Source organism: Puma concolor, chromosome B1 (assembly GCF_028749965.1).
Source record: "Puma concolor isolate L17-30 chromosome B1, mPumCon1.1.hap2, whole genome shotgun sequence".
NCBI classification, from domain to species: Eukaryota; Metazoa; Chordata; class Mammalia; order Carnivora; family Felidae; genus Puma; species Puma concolor.
The window spans coordinates 41,462,647-41,477,741 of record NC_141670.1 but is presented as its reverse complement, the minus strand read 5'-3'; the positions used below and the strand labels follow the sequence as shown (position 1 = coordinate 41,477,741).

The following is a 15,095-nucleotide window of genomic DNA, read 5'->3' as shown; positions in this document are numbered from 1 at the left end:
TCATTGCTATTCCAGAGCCGCAACCTGGCGGCAAATTTTAAGAGGCTGGATATTCCCATACCATCATATGGGAAGGCTCTCTGTGTGAACTGGGGGTGATTACTCATAGCATTAGGGGACTGTGGAGTTGAATGCAAGAAAAAGATGACAGAGAAAAGTAACAGACTCTGTATCTACACTGATCTAGACGTAACCCCCTTGGCCTGATCGACCACCACCCTCACCTTCTTTCATTTCATTTACCCCAACATCACCGATCTCCCTGCTGCCCTGTGCCCCCCACCGCTCCTGCCGCTGCCTGGCTGTTCCTTCACACTGCAACTGCCCGTTCCACTTCTCTACCTGGCAAACTCCTACTCTTTCTTCGAAGACTTTCTTTCACTCATTGGTCTTAAGTTTATTTATTTATTTTGAGAAAAAGTGAGAAAGTACAAGTGGGGAAGGGGCAGAGAGAGAGGGAGTCAGTCAGTGCACAGTCAGTGCACAGCCTGACGCGGGGCTCAGTCTCACAAACCTGTGAGATCATGGCCTGAGACGAAATCAAAAGTTGGACACAACCGACTGAGCCACCCAGGCGCCCCAACTCATTGGCACTTTAGTCTCTGCCCCAGACCAGAGGCAACAATGACAGCAGTCACAGGGACTCACTCACCTTTGAGAAGCCAGCACCTGGCATGTTAGAGAAGCTCAATAAAGGTTTGCTCAGTGCATGAATAACAATGAAAACATCCTGTGCTTGTTCTGGCTGGCACCTAGGACCCTGAATTCATAACCTTCTATTCACAAGCTGGACTTCTTTACCTGCCTCTGAGTTCTTCGACAGAAGGGGATGAATGAATTTAGCCTCCAGCAAGGAACTTGGCTCATTGTAAGTGCTCAATACATGTTTGTGGAATCAATGAAGTTGCAGAGAAACTTCAGGTTGTCTTCTTACCACCAACTCACCGAATCGAAACTCATAAAGCCCAGAAGATGTTCCAGGTAACCTCTGGACCCCAGCTTTCTGAGTTACAAAATGAGAGCTGAATGCCATGACCTCCTTCTAGCTCTAAGGCCCTTTAATTTAGAAAGGTAGTAATCACCACGATCACCAGAGTCCAACAAATCCTGATCAAAAGACTTGGCATGTGGCTACTGTAGAAATGATCACTCTGTAGAAACGATCACTCAATAGCAGAAACTATTGGTATAGGTGCTCCATTTATTTCAAACGCCTAAAACCCTTTACCTTCATGATAAACCAGTACCCGGCAGCGATGGGACATCGCCTTGTACATGTGGAAGGTACATGTGGAAATTCAGAGAACACCAATGGAACTAGCATGATTTCACATGCTTTTGTTGGCTGTGTTTGGGAACTAGAACTTGTTTATGTTTTCGTGATCATTCAGACGGTCTTGCTTCTGATCCTTCAGCAAATATCGCCACATACTTAACTGTTGAGGGTGGTGCCAGCATCTGAACCATCATCGTGCAAGGGAGTCATTATCCCTAAGAACGACTATTTCACAATGCTCTTAAAAGTGACAGCAGTCAGATGGGCTAAGTGTCAAATATATAGGTTGAATCATTGCTGGATACAGCAGATTTAACATCTACTGGCTGAATTTATAGAGCACATACTATACTCCAGGCAGAATCTTGATAAGGAGCACCAAGTAAATCAAAGTCCTCTCCCTTTGAGTACCTACATTTTAGTGGAGAAAACAGGCAAAAATGAAGAGACATGTAGATGCATAGTAAGTCTGGTGTTACTAAGTACCGCAGGGATAAGTAAAACAGGTCAAGGGGACAGAGGCTGTCTCTAATGCTCCCGGAAACCTCTCTTCGCTGTCTTATGCCAGTGCTGTGGACAACAAGGCTTCTCTTTTGGGTGTGAAACTTTCTCCTGTGGTCTCAAGTAACTTTCTCTCCTATCAGGAAGGCCAACGGAGCCAGTGTTTGTTAGAGTTATAAGAACAGAAGAGAAAACTCAAACAGTGAGGCTTTTTGCCTATGGAATTACAGCTTGTGGTTCCCAGTGGTACATCTATGTTCACCCAACAATTCTAGGAATTCAGGAGAACACAGACTCTTACTCGCTCTCCTCTTGTTTTCTTTTTATTTGGCTAACTGGTAAATATGTAAAGTCAATTCGTTCATTCCAGAAAAGATGTTTTGTAATTGCTATGGCCTCTATAATAAAATGTTTTGCCTTGCTGTAAGTAATAATTCTGGAAATTGGACATATGAAACTGACATTGGCACATGATCCTAGGCTGAGCAGGTGGGCCCTGGCTCTTACAGGCCCCTGTGCTGATGCACTGAGACCACAAACCAGGGCAACCACACTCCACAAGGCTAGGGAGGCAAGTCCTCTGGCTTCAACACCTCCCCTGTCTTCCCCTTATTCCAAGCCACCATGTGGATCCACCTGGTTCATTGCATGGGACTCCCGGCCAGCCTCCCTGCTTTGGTCTCTGTGCCTCAAGTCTATTCTCCACCCAGGAGCCAGGGTGATCATTTAAAAACCTAAATCGGATTGAGGGTCTCTCATGTAATAGCTTCCAATGGCTTCCCATCATCCTTGGAGTAAAATCCAAGTCCTCATGATGGCCTCAAGCCCTTCAAGATTCAGTCTTTGCTGTTCCCCAGACACCAAGCTTACTCTTGCCCCCAGGGCCTTTGTACCTCTTTGCCCCTCTTCCAGGATTGCTCTTCCCAGAAACCACGTGACTCTCTCCTCCTTCTTTTAAATCTCTCAAAAATCATCTCCTCAGCGAGGCCTTCCTTAATGACCCCATCTAAAACAGGCACCTTTACTTTTCTCCTCCATGGTACCTCTCATTAGCAGACATTCTACATTTGTTCATTTTCTTGCTTAGTGACTCTTTTTAACCAGCATATAAATGTCACAAGAGCACAGACTTTGTCTAGTTTGTCTATCGTGTTCAAGTGCCTAGAATAGCACCTGGAACAAAGTAGGTGTTTAACAAACACACATGGAATAACCCCCACAAAGACTCTGGTGGGATTATATTCAACATGTCTCCCTGTCCCTGTTTACATCAGCCAACGCCAGAATTTGACTTCCTCGAAGGCTGAATGACTTCCAAATATCTATCTTTGGGTTGGATCTCTTATCTGAGCTCCAGGCTTAAATATCCAATTGCTTACTATATATCTTCACTCAGATTCCTTAAAGACTCCTCAGCAGGATCTCCGCACAGCCCTGACCTTGTGTCCTCGCCCTATTTCCATGCACTGAGGCCACCCCAGTGTTCCTGGTCTCCGTGAGCAGGGCCGCCCTTCAGCCCCTGCACAAGGCAGGCATCTGAGGGTCATTCTCCAAGTCTCCTTCCCTGCTTTCGCCCACACCATTCACTGCCCAGGCCTGCTCACTTTGTTCCGTCTCCGCAGCCCTGACCCTTATCGCAGCTACTCACATTTCTCTCCCAGAAGGGTGTGACAGTCTCATGACCAGCCTCCCCACTCCATCCCTGGGCCCTTCCATCTGTCTTCTATACAGTAGCCAGTGTGATCCTTCAAAGCACACCTCTGATCACGTCACCCCTGTGCTTGAATCTGTGGCTTGCTTCCCTCTGCTCTTGGGATAAATATCAGAATCCTTAACATGGCTTCTGTAAGCAGGGTGGACATTCTCCCAGGACGTGCAGAAACAGCTGTCCGGGTTGTTAAAAAGCTGAAATACCTCCATTCCTCTCAACTAGCTGAAATACCTCCACTAGCCATTGTCTCAAGCTCTTAAGTACCTCCCACCACTGCTGCTCTGGCCACTCTGTCCCTTCCCCCAGATTCTTCTCCTCCGGCCCTGGGACCCGCTGTCCCAGTTGTTGGCTATTATGATTATTGCCCCTGCCTATAAGGTCCACCACAATCCCAATGTCACCTCTCCAGCCTCATCTGGACCCTCCTGCCTCTGCGCTGCAGCCACTCTGGCCTTCCTTAAACTTTCCACGTTTTTTCCTGCCTCAGGGACTTTGCACAGGCTGTTCTCTACAGAGGAGCACTACGATCCTTCACATCATTAACTTCTACTCATCCCTTAGTCAACTTTCTCTTCCTCATGGTAGTCTTCTCTGACTTCCAACTTTAGGTCTAGTCTCATATATTCTCAAAAAAATCCTATTCCTCCACAGTTCTGAACACACCTGTCTATTTATGTGATTGTTTGATTAATAGCTCTACCAGTAGACTACAATTCAGAGAAAATGAGGACTAGGGCTTTTTTTTTTTTTTTTTTTTTTTGTACTATTAAATCTCTAAAGCCTGGCACTCCTGTACACATGTAGAAAGGTACAGGAAGACACTGGCCACATGGGTCTAAATGCTTGGATAAGTGAAAGAATCAGGCCTTCATTTCAAGATACTGGTGTGTGTGTGCACACATGAGTGCCCTTATGTGTGAATTTGTTCTTTTCTAGAAATATAATGATGATGATGATACAAATTAGGAGATGTAATCCATGCATTAAGGAAACTGCCCTGAATACTCAGATGTCTCTTACATAAGCCAGTTCCTCTTTTTACACTACTTAGCGTAATTACTTCCTATTATGGCGAGCAGCACTTCTTTCCACAAAACATACTGTTTGAAAGTGTGTTACTTATATAAGAATTAGCATTGGATGAATTACTGCTATCACAGTCCACCGGCTCAAAAGATTCAAGCAAAAGCATATCCTCAAGCCATGACCCCAGGACAAGAGCCTGTTTTATCATCTCAAAACAATGAATGCATGTTTTGAGGAGAAGAATGCTCTAGTCCCATCACGACGCTGTCCCTGTGCACAATATAAAGCAACAGCACTGTCCCCATAGCTGTACTAATGTGTTTAATGAGGGTGGCAGTTCGGCCACTATTATCCTTCCCCCGCTCCCTGTCCTTTACTCAGGAGCACAGGCCGAACTGCCTGCTAAAGCCAGAACGAGGCTGGCAGCACAGGCACTTCCCAGAGACCACTGTCTGCACCTCCTGCCTCTGCGGCAGCCACACAGCAGGAGACAAAGACCTACTGGGTCCAGGATGTGGGCAGCGAGGAAAGGAGCCCTGGGGACAAGCCAGCCAAGAGGGGCTTTGCAGGACCACGAATCCTCCCCTTTTCTCCTCTCTGACATTCACTTCCATGCCTGCAGCTGGTTCCTCTTTGAAACAGGGAGGCTGGGCACAGCCAGGACTGCAGACACCAGTCTGAGACTAGACCTTCTCTTCAGTCCTCACGGGGCTAAGCGCTACCTGTCACTGGCACTGAGCCCATCTGAAATAGTGTCCGTAAAGTGCAATAATGCCTCAGGGCCGGCTGCTCTCCGAGCCCAAGATGAACCCAGGAGGCACTCTGAGAAGAGACAGCAGGGGCACAGGCCAGTTACGCCCAGGGCCTCACCAGCAGGAGACCAATCAGGACAAAGCCATTTCCTGGGTGTCATCAAAATCTTCCAATTTCACACCGAAAATGAGCCCTGGCTCAAGGCTGATGAGCATCCAGTTGTCCCCATTTCTGCTAGCTAGATTCCTCTGAGAGCTGGCATCTTAACCCTTGGAAGGCCTCTGAAGGTTTGGTGCTCCTCAGGCAGGACTGCACTGCGGAGAAACCCTCCTCTGTGTTTCTGCTGCTGCAGCCAGAACAGAGAAAGCCTCAGAACTTTCCAGGTGGGGAGAGAGAGCAATCCCCTCGGCCATGGGAGGGGAGGGGAAGGGCTGGGACAACACAGCTACAGCTGTTTCCAGGGTGCGGTGTTGAAACAGGGGCCCCCTCTCCTGAGCCACTCTGATCCCAGGATGTGCTCCCTGCCCCCACACTTTTGTACCTACATCCTCTTCCCTTGAAAGAAATGGGTTCACAGTTTCAGTCTGTTTTCCAAAGGCCAAGCCTGGGCTCTGTGTGTTTGGTTAGAGTCACCGCCGATGTCCTCAGTGTGTGCCAGTACACTCTGGTGGAGGGATGGGAGAAGAGGGGGAGGGCTTGCTGCCCCTCCCCCATCCACAGACTCAAGTCCAGGGCACATACTCATCTCCTCTCTGAAGTTCACTGCCATGGGCTTCATAGCACACCCACTGTTTTGTTTGTTTGCTTATTTATTTTGAGATAGAGAGAGAACTAGCGGGGAAAGGGTGGGGGACAGAGGATCCGAAGTGGGGTCTGTGCTGACAGCAGAGAGCCCAATGTGGGGCTTGAACTCATGAACAGTGAGGTCATAACCTGAACCAAAGTCGGCCACTCATCCGATCGAGCCACCCAGGCGCTCCATATCACACCTATTTTTACTTCCCATCACACACCACCTGCTGCATCCTCTCCGATCTTGTGGCTAATGAATTTATACCACAGAAAACCAACTGAATCCAAATGGGGTCTTGCCCTGAGAGAAAGAGCAAGGGGTACATGGCATTTTAAGCAGGGTGGAGGGGACAGGGAAGAGCGGCTGAGAAGGCAGGGGGAGACGGGCACGTTGCCTGGGAAAGTTAACCTGCCTCCCGGGAATTGGCCCTGCTGGCCTGTAAAAGCCATCTCTAGCCCCCTACAACACAATGAGCCTCGAAGACACTAACCAAATGAGCCAGTCATGAAAGGACAAATACCACATGATGCCACTTCCATGGGGGACCTACAGCAGTCAAATTCACAGAGACAGAAGATAGATTCATGGCTGCGAGCGTCTGGGGGAGGCAGGGATGGGAAGCTACTGTTTAACAGATACAGAGTTTCTGTTCTGCAAGATGAAGAGAGTTCTGGGGATGGATGGTGGTCATGGTTGTACCACAAGGTGAATGCACTCAGTTCCACTGAACTGTACATTTAAAAATGGTTAAGATGGTCAATTCTATGTTATGTGTATTTCACCACAATTAAAAACAATTTAATGGTTAAAATGGTAATATATATATATATATATATATATATATATATATATATATATAACTGATATATTTATTCTACATTAGAAACTGAATTAGCACATGTACCCCAACAACTTAATTGGCTGGCCAAACCAGACAAACCACACCAAAGTCATCCAATCCACACACCCAAGCTGTACCCCTGTTCTCTTTCTAGACCATACTTTCTTCTCTGTTCAGTCAATTCCTAAATATTTGGCCCAAAACCTGATTTTTGGCCCTCCAATCTGTCCTGAACGCATTAAGTTTCCATACTACCCCATCCTGAAACCGAACCCATTGCATAGCACTGGGAACCTCCAGAGAATTCATTCAAGCCACGTTGGCTCTCAGCCTGAGCCAGACTCGCTTTTATCAACACCTGACAGAGCAAGGGAGGCGTCATCACTATTTCCTTCTAAGCTCAGCGAGAACCCACAAAGGCTGCTAGTGGACAAAGGAGATTGAATGTCACCACTGATACAACATCCTTCAAAGGCCCTTCCTCCTGCCCCTTTTCAAAGGCCACATGTTCTAAGACCACAGCAGGGACCAAGGCAACTTCTGAGGGAAGAGGCAGCAGGGGATGGAGGCTGGGCCCGGCCCACACTGTTCAGGCATCAGGTCCTTCTCTGCAGGGCCCTGGACTGCATCTGGGATGTGAACACCAAGGTCAGGGCCTTCAGCAGGCGAAGCCTTTGGGGAATTTTATGGCCACTGGGAAAAGGTTAATAGAGGCAGATTAAAGCTGTCAGAAAATGGCATCAGACAAGAGCCTCTCTCCAGAGACCACGTGCTTGCCCCCATCCCACTTACCTGGTTACAGGTGTTAATGTCTACGCCATTCCGCAGGTGATCCAAAGCTTTGTCCAAGTTACCCGATCTTGCTGCTCTCAGAAAGCTGGTAGCCGCATCGGCCTGTGAGGAAAAACAGCCGGCTGTGAGCATGCCCTGTGGTAACAACCTGAAGATCCCATTCAAGCCCAGGGCTGCGAGAAGGGCCAAGGTCACTGCACCCTCCTGTTACGGCACCCTGGTGCCCACCATGGCACCCAGCTGTAAGATGGGCCTAGAGTCCCTGTCTGGAATGCTCTCAGATCTGGAACGTGAGGCTGCCTTCGAGGCGACCGTCCCTTCTCTTTGGTATCCTTACAAGCAAGCGCTCCTGGCTAGGACCTAGGACAGACCAGTCTTTGAGAGAGACCCGGTTCCAACATCGAAGGCTCAGCACTGCCTGTGTTCCCAAGGGCTCCTCGTCCTCACAGAGGAATCTGTATCACATAGCGCCTGACCCCAGGGAGCCACAGATGCTGGCATCACAGGAACCTAACACATGCATTTCGGCACTCTTCTGTGGTTTTGGTTAAGTATACAGCACATAGCACTTACCCTGCGCTAAGAACCACTCCCAGCACTTCACACTTAATATACGTTTACAAACCCACATCGACATGCATTTAATCATCATTTTTGAAAACCCCAAGAAGTAACGGGTATTGTGGTCCCCATTTTACAGACGAGGAACCGAGGCACAGAGAGCGGAAGTGACTTGGGCCAAGTCACACGACAGGTAAGAAGCACAGCCTGGCTCTGAAATCTATGAGCTCGACCTCCTTTTCTGCTGTCAACTTAACGTGGGCTTTAGCTGTCAGGTGTCTCTCAGTACAGCAGTTCCCCGCCATAGCCGTCGCCCGGCCACCTACCCCACACACATCAAGACCCCGCCACCAGAACATTTGTTTGTGTTAAAGATGAATGACAGCCAGAGAGCATGAGAGGTGAGGACAATCAAATAAAGTCAGCGAGTGCAGACAAGTGCAGAGCAAGAGCTCTGTCGGGGTGAGGGGCTGGCTCAGAGCAGGAGCCCAACAGCCTCTCTCATACCTTTGCTGTGAAGCTGAAAGGAAATAATATGGATTATTATAGATTATTATAATTATCCCATCAGCACAAGTGCTGAGCTCTGTGCTTGGCACACGGTGCACACTCAGGTCGAGTTTATTGTGTAAGTGTTGTCACATGACAGGCCATCTATGAAGCACGTGGTGCCAGTCCTCCAGAAGACCCACCCACACCTCATGGTTTCCTCTCCATTTGGGGGTACTCTGTCTCCTTCCTTCATGCAACCTCCTCAGAGCACATGCTGTAGTGGATTGAACGGTGGCCCCAACAGATATGTCTGTGCCCTAATCTCTGGAACCTGGCAATGTCACCTTATTTGGAAAAAGAGGCTATGAAGATGCAATGAAGTTATGGGTCTTGAGATAAGACTGTTCTAGATTACCTAGGTTGGCCCTAAATCTACTGACAAGTATCCTTCTAAAAGATACAAGAGGAGACACACACGCCCACAAGAAAACTTGATGGAAAGACTGAAGCAGATGTCAGAATGGTGTGGCCACAAGCCAAGGAAGCCACCAACGGGCTGAAGCTAGAAGAGGCAATTTCCCCCAAAAGTTTCCAGAAGGAGGATGGCCTTGTGTCAGCTTGACTTCAGACTTCTCGCTTCCAGAGAAGAAACACCTGTCTCAAGCCAGCAAGTCTATGGTGATTTGTTACAGCAGCCACAGTGCACTGATACACACACTACTGAAGCTCACCCTAAATACCATCTCACACAATATTCTACAATGAAACCTTGATCCTCTCCCCAAATCAGGGCTCTATGTCTTAGCCAATTAAACAGTTCACCCATGGCAGAAAAGACTCTCCACCCTTACAGACACTACCTTCACCATAGGTCTGGTCCTCCACCCTGGGGGACTGTCCCCGTCCCTCCCATCTTGCCTCCTCAGGCCTCCAGGACTTGCTTCCTTTCTCTGACCCTCAGCCAACTCCACTCCACCCCTGCCTCGCCATTTCCTGCCAACCCTCCCACATTCCAGGACCCCACAGGCCCCCACCCTACCCCCTTATATAAGCTCAAACCCAAGTTCTGTGTTCACCTACTCACAACATACACATGCTTGGATTTCACAGTCCCCCAACATAGCCAGCAGAAGAGCCCCTTGCTCTTCTCTCCTCTGTCTTCCCATGGCATTCCCAGGCTGTCAGCTTCCAGGCCCACACCCAGATTATTCGTGGGACCCTGAAGCCCTTTGACACTCTCGTTTGCTAATTCCAATTCTGGTCCAAATCAGCTCCTATCTCCTCTATGATGCTGTCCTTGGATGCTCAATATTTACCACCTTTAAATCTAGAAATAGAAGCTTGATTTAAAAAAAAAATTTGTTTATTTATTTTTGAGAGAGAGAGAGAGAGAGACAGAGATGGGGGGAGGGGGGGCAGTGGTGGGCAGAGGATCTGAGGCGGGCTCTGTGCTGACAGCAGATAGCCCGGTGTGGGGCTCAAACTCACAAACTGAGATCGTGATGTGAGCTGAGGTCAGACGTTTAACCAACTGGGCCACCCAAGTGCCCCAGGAGTTTGGTTTTATATTTTAAAAATGTATTTTAAATATATCTTTCTCTGTCTCCCCAGCCAAATTTTTTGCTTCTTGGGGACAGGGACCAAATCTTATACCTCTTTGGAAATCCTTCAAAGCATGGTCTACTAGGCCAAGATCTTCCTTGGCCTAAAACACAAGGCACCTAATGTCCCCAGGGTTCCTCGGCTAGGCATCTGTGGTAGGGGAAATATTTCAGAAGTGAGGATCGTTCTGTTGGTTCCCCATAAGCTGGATTCCCAGAGAAATCAGACTCAAGGTTTAAAAGCTCAGAGAGAAGTCTACTTGTGCCTGCTGAATCAGAAAGTCTGTCTGGATTCAACTATTAGGAAAAATACTAAATTACTCCCTAAGAATGAGAATGTTTGAGAGACACGTCTCCCACCTAGCCCACCTTCCCAAACTATCTTCTGCAGCAGAATAACAGGACTTGGGATGAAAACCTGAGCATGATGGGTAAGAGCAATGCAGTATCACTAATGACACTGTTTGTTCAGAGTACTGACTCTGGGAAGTGAGGCAGAATATTTATTACAGACAGAGAAGCAGATAAATAGAGGGGAAGGGAAGCCCAATCCAGACGAGGCTGAGGAAGGTGAAGTAGTTTGTATAGCTTGTGTGACATAATAGTGAAATTATAGCATTAACACCGGTCATTGAGCTGGCGTCTTATCAACAGGGTATCTTTCCATCCTTATCACAACCGGTGAGGTATGTATAATTATCATCCCCATTTAAGAGGTAATGAAGCTGAGGTTTGGAAAGGTTAATAACTTGCCCAAGTTCTGCAATTAACTGTCGGGGATTCAGCCCAGGACTCCCTGATGAAAGCCCACACCCTTCCACTACCCTTGATCCCGAGATGCACTCTCAGCAATCTCAAGCCTCAGGGGTGTCCAGGCAGCCCTGACAGATTGTAGGGACTGGAAGGAACCACATGCCTTGGCCAATCAAACAGTTAATCCATGGCAGGGGAAGGGTCCCATGCAGGCCCCAGCTCTAACCCTGAGGGCTGTGTTAAGGCCAAGACAGGCCTCTAGGATGGGATCATCTAGTCCCAGTCCTTCCTTTCGGGGATAATAAAACCAAAGGTGAGAATAAAGTGACTGGCTAAAGTCACCTATACAGTTAGAGGTGAAGTTCAATTGCTAAGGCCTTTTCATTTTCTGTTTGGTCTTCTCTGGCATAGAGTAGTCAGGACATTAGCAGGATCCTCAGGGTATCTTACAGGTGAATTATAGATAATGGTGTCACTCCCTCTGTGTATCACTCAGTTTAATTGTACAATATATTTGCTGAGGTCCTATTTCAAGTCCAGGATTCTGCTAGGGCAAAGAGAAATAGAATAAAAAATAAGAATATAGGTCCCTGCCCTCATGATTTGAAAAACAAATGACAGAGTTATAAAGGGGTCATTCATGCATGCATGCACGTACTCACTAATTCATTCCACTAGCATTCAGTGAACACTTCCCAGGTGCCAGAGAATATTTAACCTATAGAGCAAATGACCCTGGGTTGGAATATGAGGCCCATTCTCACCATCTTGTTCTTCTGAGCCCACGCTGCTCATCCATCTAATTCAATTACCTCCAATTCAATGACCTGTCCCAGGTGCAATTTCCTGGTGCATCCAGGAACAGTGTGTGTAATCCAACAGGGCAGAAAAAAGAGTCAAATGAATCCAACACGATCCATTTAGAATGTTTATCAGTGTAAATACTAACCAGGAAAATAATGATGGCGATAATGACCAAATACTAACCAGACTGTCTCTGAGCTCTGATAAATTGGAGCACAATTCCTGGCTCTCCCCAAGCCCCACCTCTCCCTGGGATGTGGGGCAGCCTCGGAGAGACCTCTCTGTTCGAGGGAACTAGATACAGGACCTAGCAGAAGCTGTTCACCGTGTTCCAGAAAACCAGTCCACAAGGGCCCTGAACCCAGCATCACCACCAAGGAACTCTGAGCACCCCGCTAAAACTGCCTGCTTGTGTCTTTGCCCCTTCCTCATCTTGAGTTTCATTTCAAGCTAATTTTACCTGTGAGAAAATTGCTCATGCCTGCATTGAGGGCAGGAAGGGGTTTTTGTTGTGCCCTCAGCCCACATCCATGCTGGTTAATCCATGTGATGTCCCCGAACTTCCTTTCATAACAAAGTAAGTTTGCCTTTCTAAAGGCCTTACTACATTTTAGACACTTTACATAAACTAATTCATTTGCTCCTCCCAATAATCCCATGAGGCAGGTGTACTTATTGTCTCCTTTGCACAGGTGAGGTGATTGAGTCACAGAGAAGTTAAGTAACTTATCCAGAGTCACACAGCTAATACATGGCTTGGCCAGGGGTTGAATCCAAGTAGCCACACTCTAAGGTCTTTCTCTTCACCCCTGTGCTATACTGCCCCATGGGCCAATCATTTTTAGTGCTCATAATGTTCCTCTCAAGTTCAGCTTTGGAGGAAAGAAGCCTTTCACCTGCACTCAGAGCCCACTTTGGCCCTCACTTCAGAGGAAGTAATGGAGGGGAAAGGAAGGGACTCGAGTTCTCATCAAGGGCTGCTCGGAAAAGGGAGGTGAACCCTTGGTTACCTGAGACACCCAGACTATTATTAAACTTGCACTTCCTGAGTGGGGTGATACGAATATAGCAATAGATAAGTAGCCGAGGGGGCTCCAGTGTCCTGGGAGGGAGAGGCCGGAAGCACACTGCTAAATGTCAGCATGCCTGTAACACATGAGCAGTGAGGGCTTCAAAAACACCAGAGGCCAAGCAAAGTGGAGTTTCAGGTTAAGTAAGAGAGTCCCTTACCTCTTTATACCTTCTTTATACCTTCCCTGGGGCTGGAGATGGCCCAAGGTTCCCCAGAACAAATCATGAATTACTTTCTCAAGGCCTTTTAGTACAACATTCATGTCTAAAAAGATGAATGGAAACTGAGCTACTATCAGTAAACATTGATAAGATAATATAGATAACGGATCGTTCCCCAGGGGTTTTGTTTGAGCAAAATGCAGTTTCTTTAACAAGGCCACTGTCAGGACTCCTGGGAACAGATTCTAGATCCTTTCCTGGGGTTGCTGCAGCACATCCAGAAGACTAAGGGAGGCCAAGTTCCAGATGCAGAGCTGTCTGCTCGTATTCGGGGATTGCCCTCCACATCTGACAGTTCTTTCTTACTCAGCACCTGGCTAGTCCTAGGCCCCTGTTAGGCCTCTCAGGAAGAAAAGGCAGCACCAGCCAGTGCGCACACCTGTGTGGCCCCTGCCTTTATCCCACTGACTACAGAGCATCAGATGTGAACCCTGGGCCTGACTAGGAGCATCAGAAGTGAACCCTGGACCACAGTGCGTGTTTTCATTAAGTTTTTCATTTTTCTTTCCAAAAAGTTGTGCTGGTAAAGCCTCACAAACTGTCTCCAGGAGCCCCAGTCAGATAGACTGCCATTGGCAAAGATAGAATGAACATATTAAAGGTGTCATTAAGGAAATAAAATGTGCAAGCAGGGGCTCCTGGTTCCCTTATAATCTCCCAACACAACGGCCAGGCCTTGGGAAGAACCCTGCCCATTCCTGGGCACTTCCTAAGGCCGACCTTACAGCCTGGGTGATGCAGTGATGTGTGAGCAGCCAGAGTGGACCCTGATGTTGGGAAGACCTGGCGTGAGCCCCACTCTGCCACTTGATGCTATGCCTCACACAAGTTCCCAGACCTCAATTTCCCCATTGCCAAAACAAGGATGTTACACAGCCACCCGGGAGGTCGGAGGATGACAGGGTACAGGGAAAGCAGGGGCTCCCCAGCACACAACATTGCTCTCGTCCCCATTCATTTCCCGCTGGCTCTGGACCTCCGGGCACTAGTGTTTCTAAGGTTGAGGGGTCAGATGTGTGGGGGGCGAGGGGGCCGCTTCTCCGGCCGAGGCCAGGGCCGTGGCATCCCCGCGGGTGCGGGTGGGTCCCCGCGAGGGGCAGCGAGACGCCCCCCACAGCAGAACCCGCTGGGAGGGACTGTCCTCCGGGGCGAGGGGACACGGCCTCGGCGAGGGCCCCGCGCGCCCCGGTCTCCTCCCCGCGCTCCCGCGTGCGCCGCCTCGCCCCGGCCGGCCACAGGTCGGGGCCGCCTCCCGCCACCGGCCCCTGCGCGCCGGCAGCCTCCAGGCCAAAGGAATTTTCCTCTGGATCCTGCTAGAAGCCTCGGCGCCCGGCTGGCGTGAGGCAGCAGAAGGGCCACCGAGGCGCGTCCCCGCACCCGCCTGAAAGTTGGCGCCCGCCAAGCCGGGCAGGACCCGCAGCCGGCGGCCAGGGGCGCTGCGGCCCGGACCCCGCACGGCGGCCGCCCAACGCGCGCCGAGCTCCCCGCCCGAGCGGCCGCGAGCAGGCCGTCCACTCACCGCAGAGTCTGGACCGGACCTGCCCTGTCTCGCTGCCATCGTCCGGCGCCCGCGCTGAAATCCGAGCCCAGCTCCCTGCTCCCCCTCCCCCGTTATCTGCTCCGCGGCGCTGGGAGCGCCAGCAAGTTACGCGGCATCTGGCTAAAAATACAGGCTCCCTCCGCTCGGTTCGGGTTCGGGCTCGGGCTCGGGCTCGGGCGCCCGGACCCTGCGCCCGGCCGCCCGGCCGCCCTCCAGCCAGCCAGCCAGCCAGCCGCTAATGGGATCTCTTCATTTTCTCTCCATTATTATGTCCGGTGGGAAAGTTAATGCGAAGCGATCTCCGGAGAGAAGGCACCTGCTGCCAAGCCCGGAGGAGGGGGTGCGTGGAGGGTGCGGG

General features: G+C 49.4%; 1 protein-coding gene across 21 annotated transcripts in view; it reads right to left on the bottom strand.

Annotated features, from left to right (window-relative positions):
• The window catches only part of ANK1 (ankyrin 1), a 217,477-nt gene that overhangs the window by 92,210 nt on the left and 110,172 nt on the right, over nucleotides 1-15,095 (bottom strand). For 20 of the 21 annotated variants that reach the window (XM_086703610.1, XM_086703617.1, XM_086703607.1 and 17 more), the window contains exon 2: nucleotides 7,694-7,795. In XM_086703610.1, coding sequence (XP_086559736.1) covers nucleotides 7,694-7,795 — 102 coding nt within the window. Of the gene's footprint in view, nucleotides 1-7,693; nucleotides 7,796-14,716; nucleotides 14,853-15,095 lie in introns of those variants that run through there. The other variant, XM_086703614.1, reaches the window with a different exon arrangement.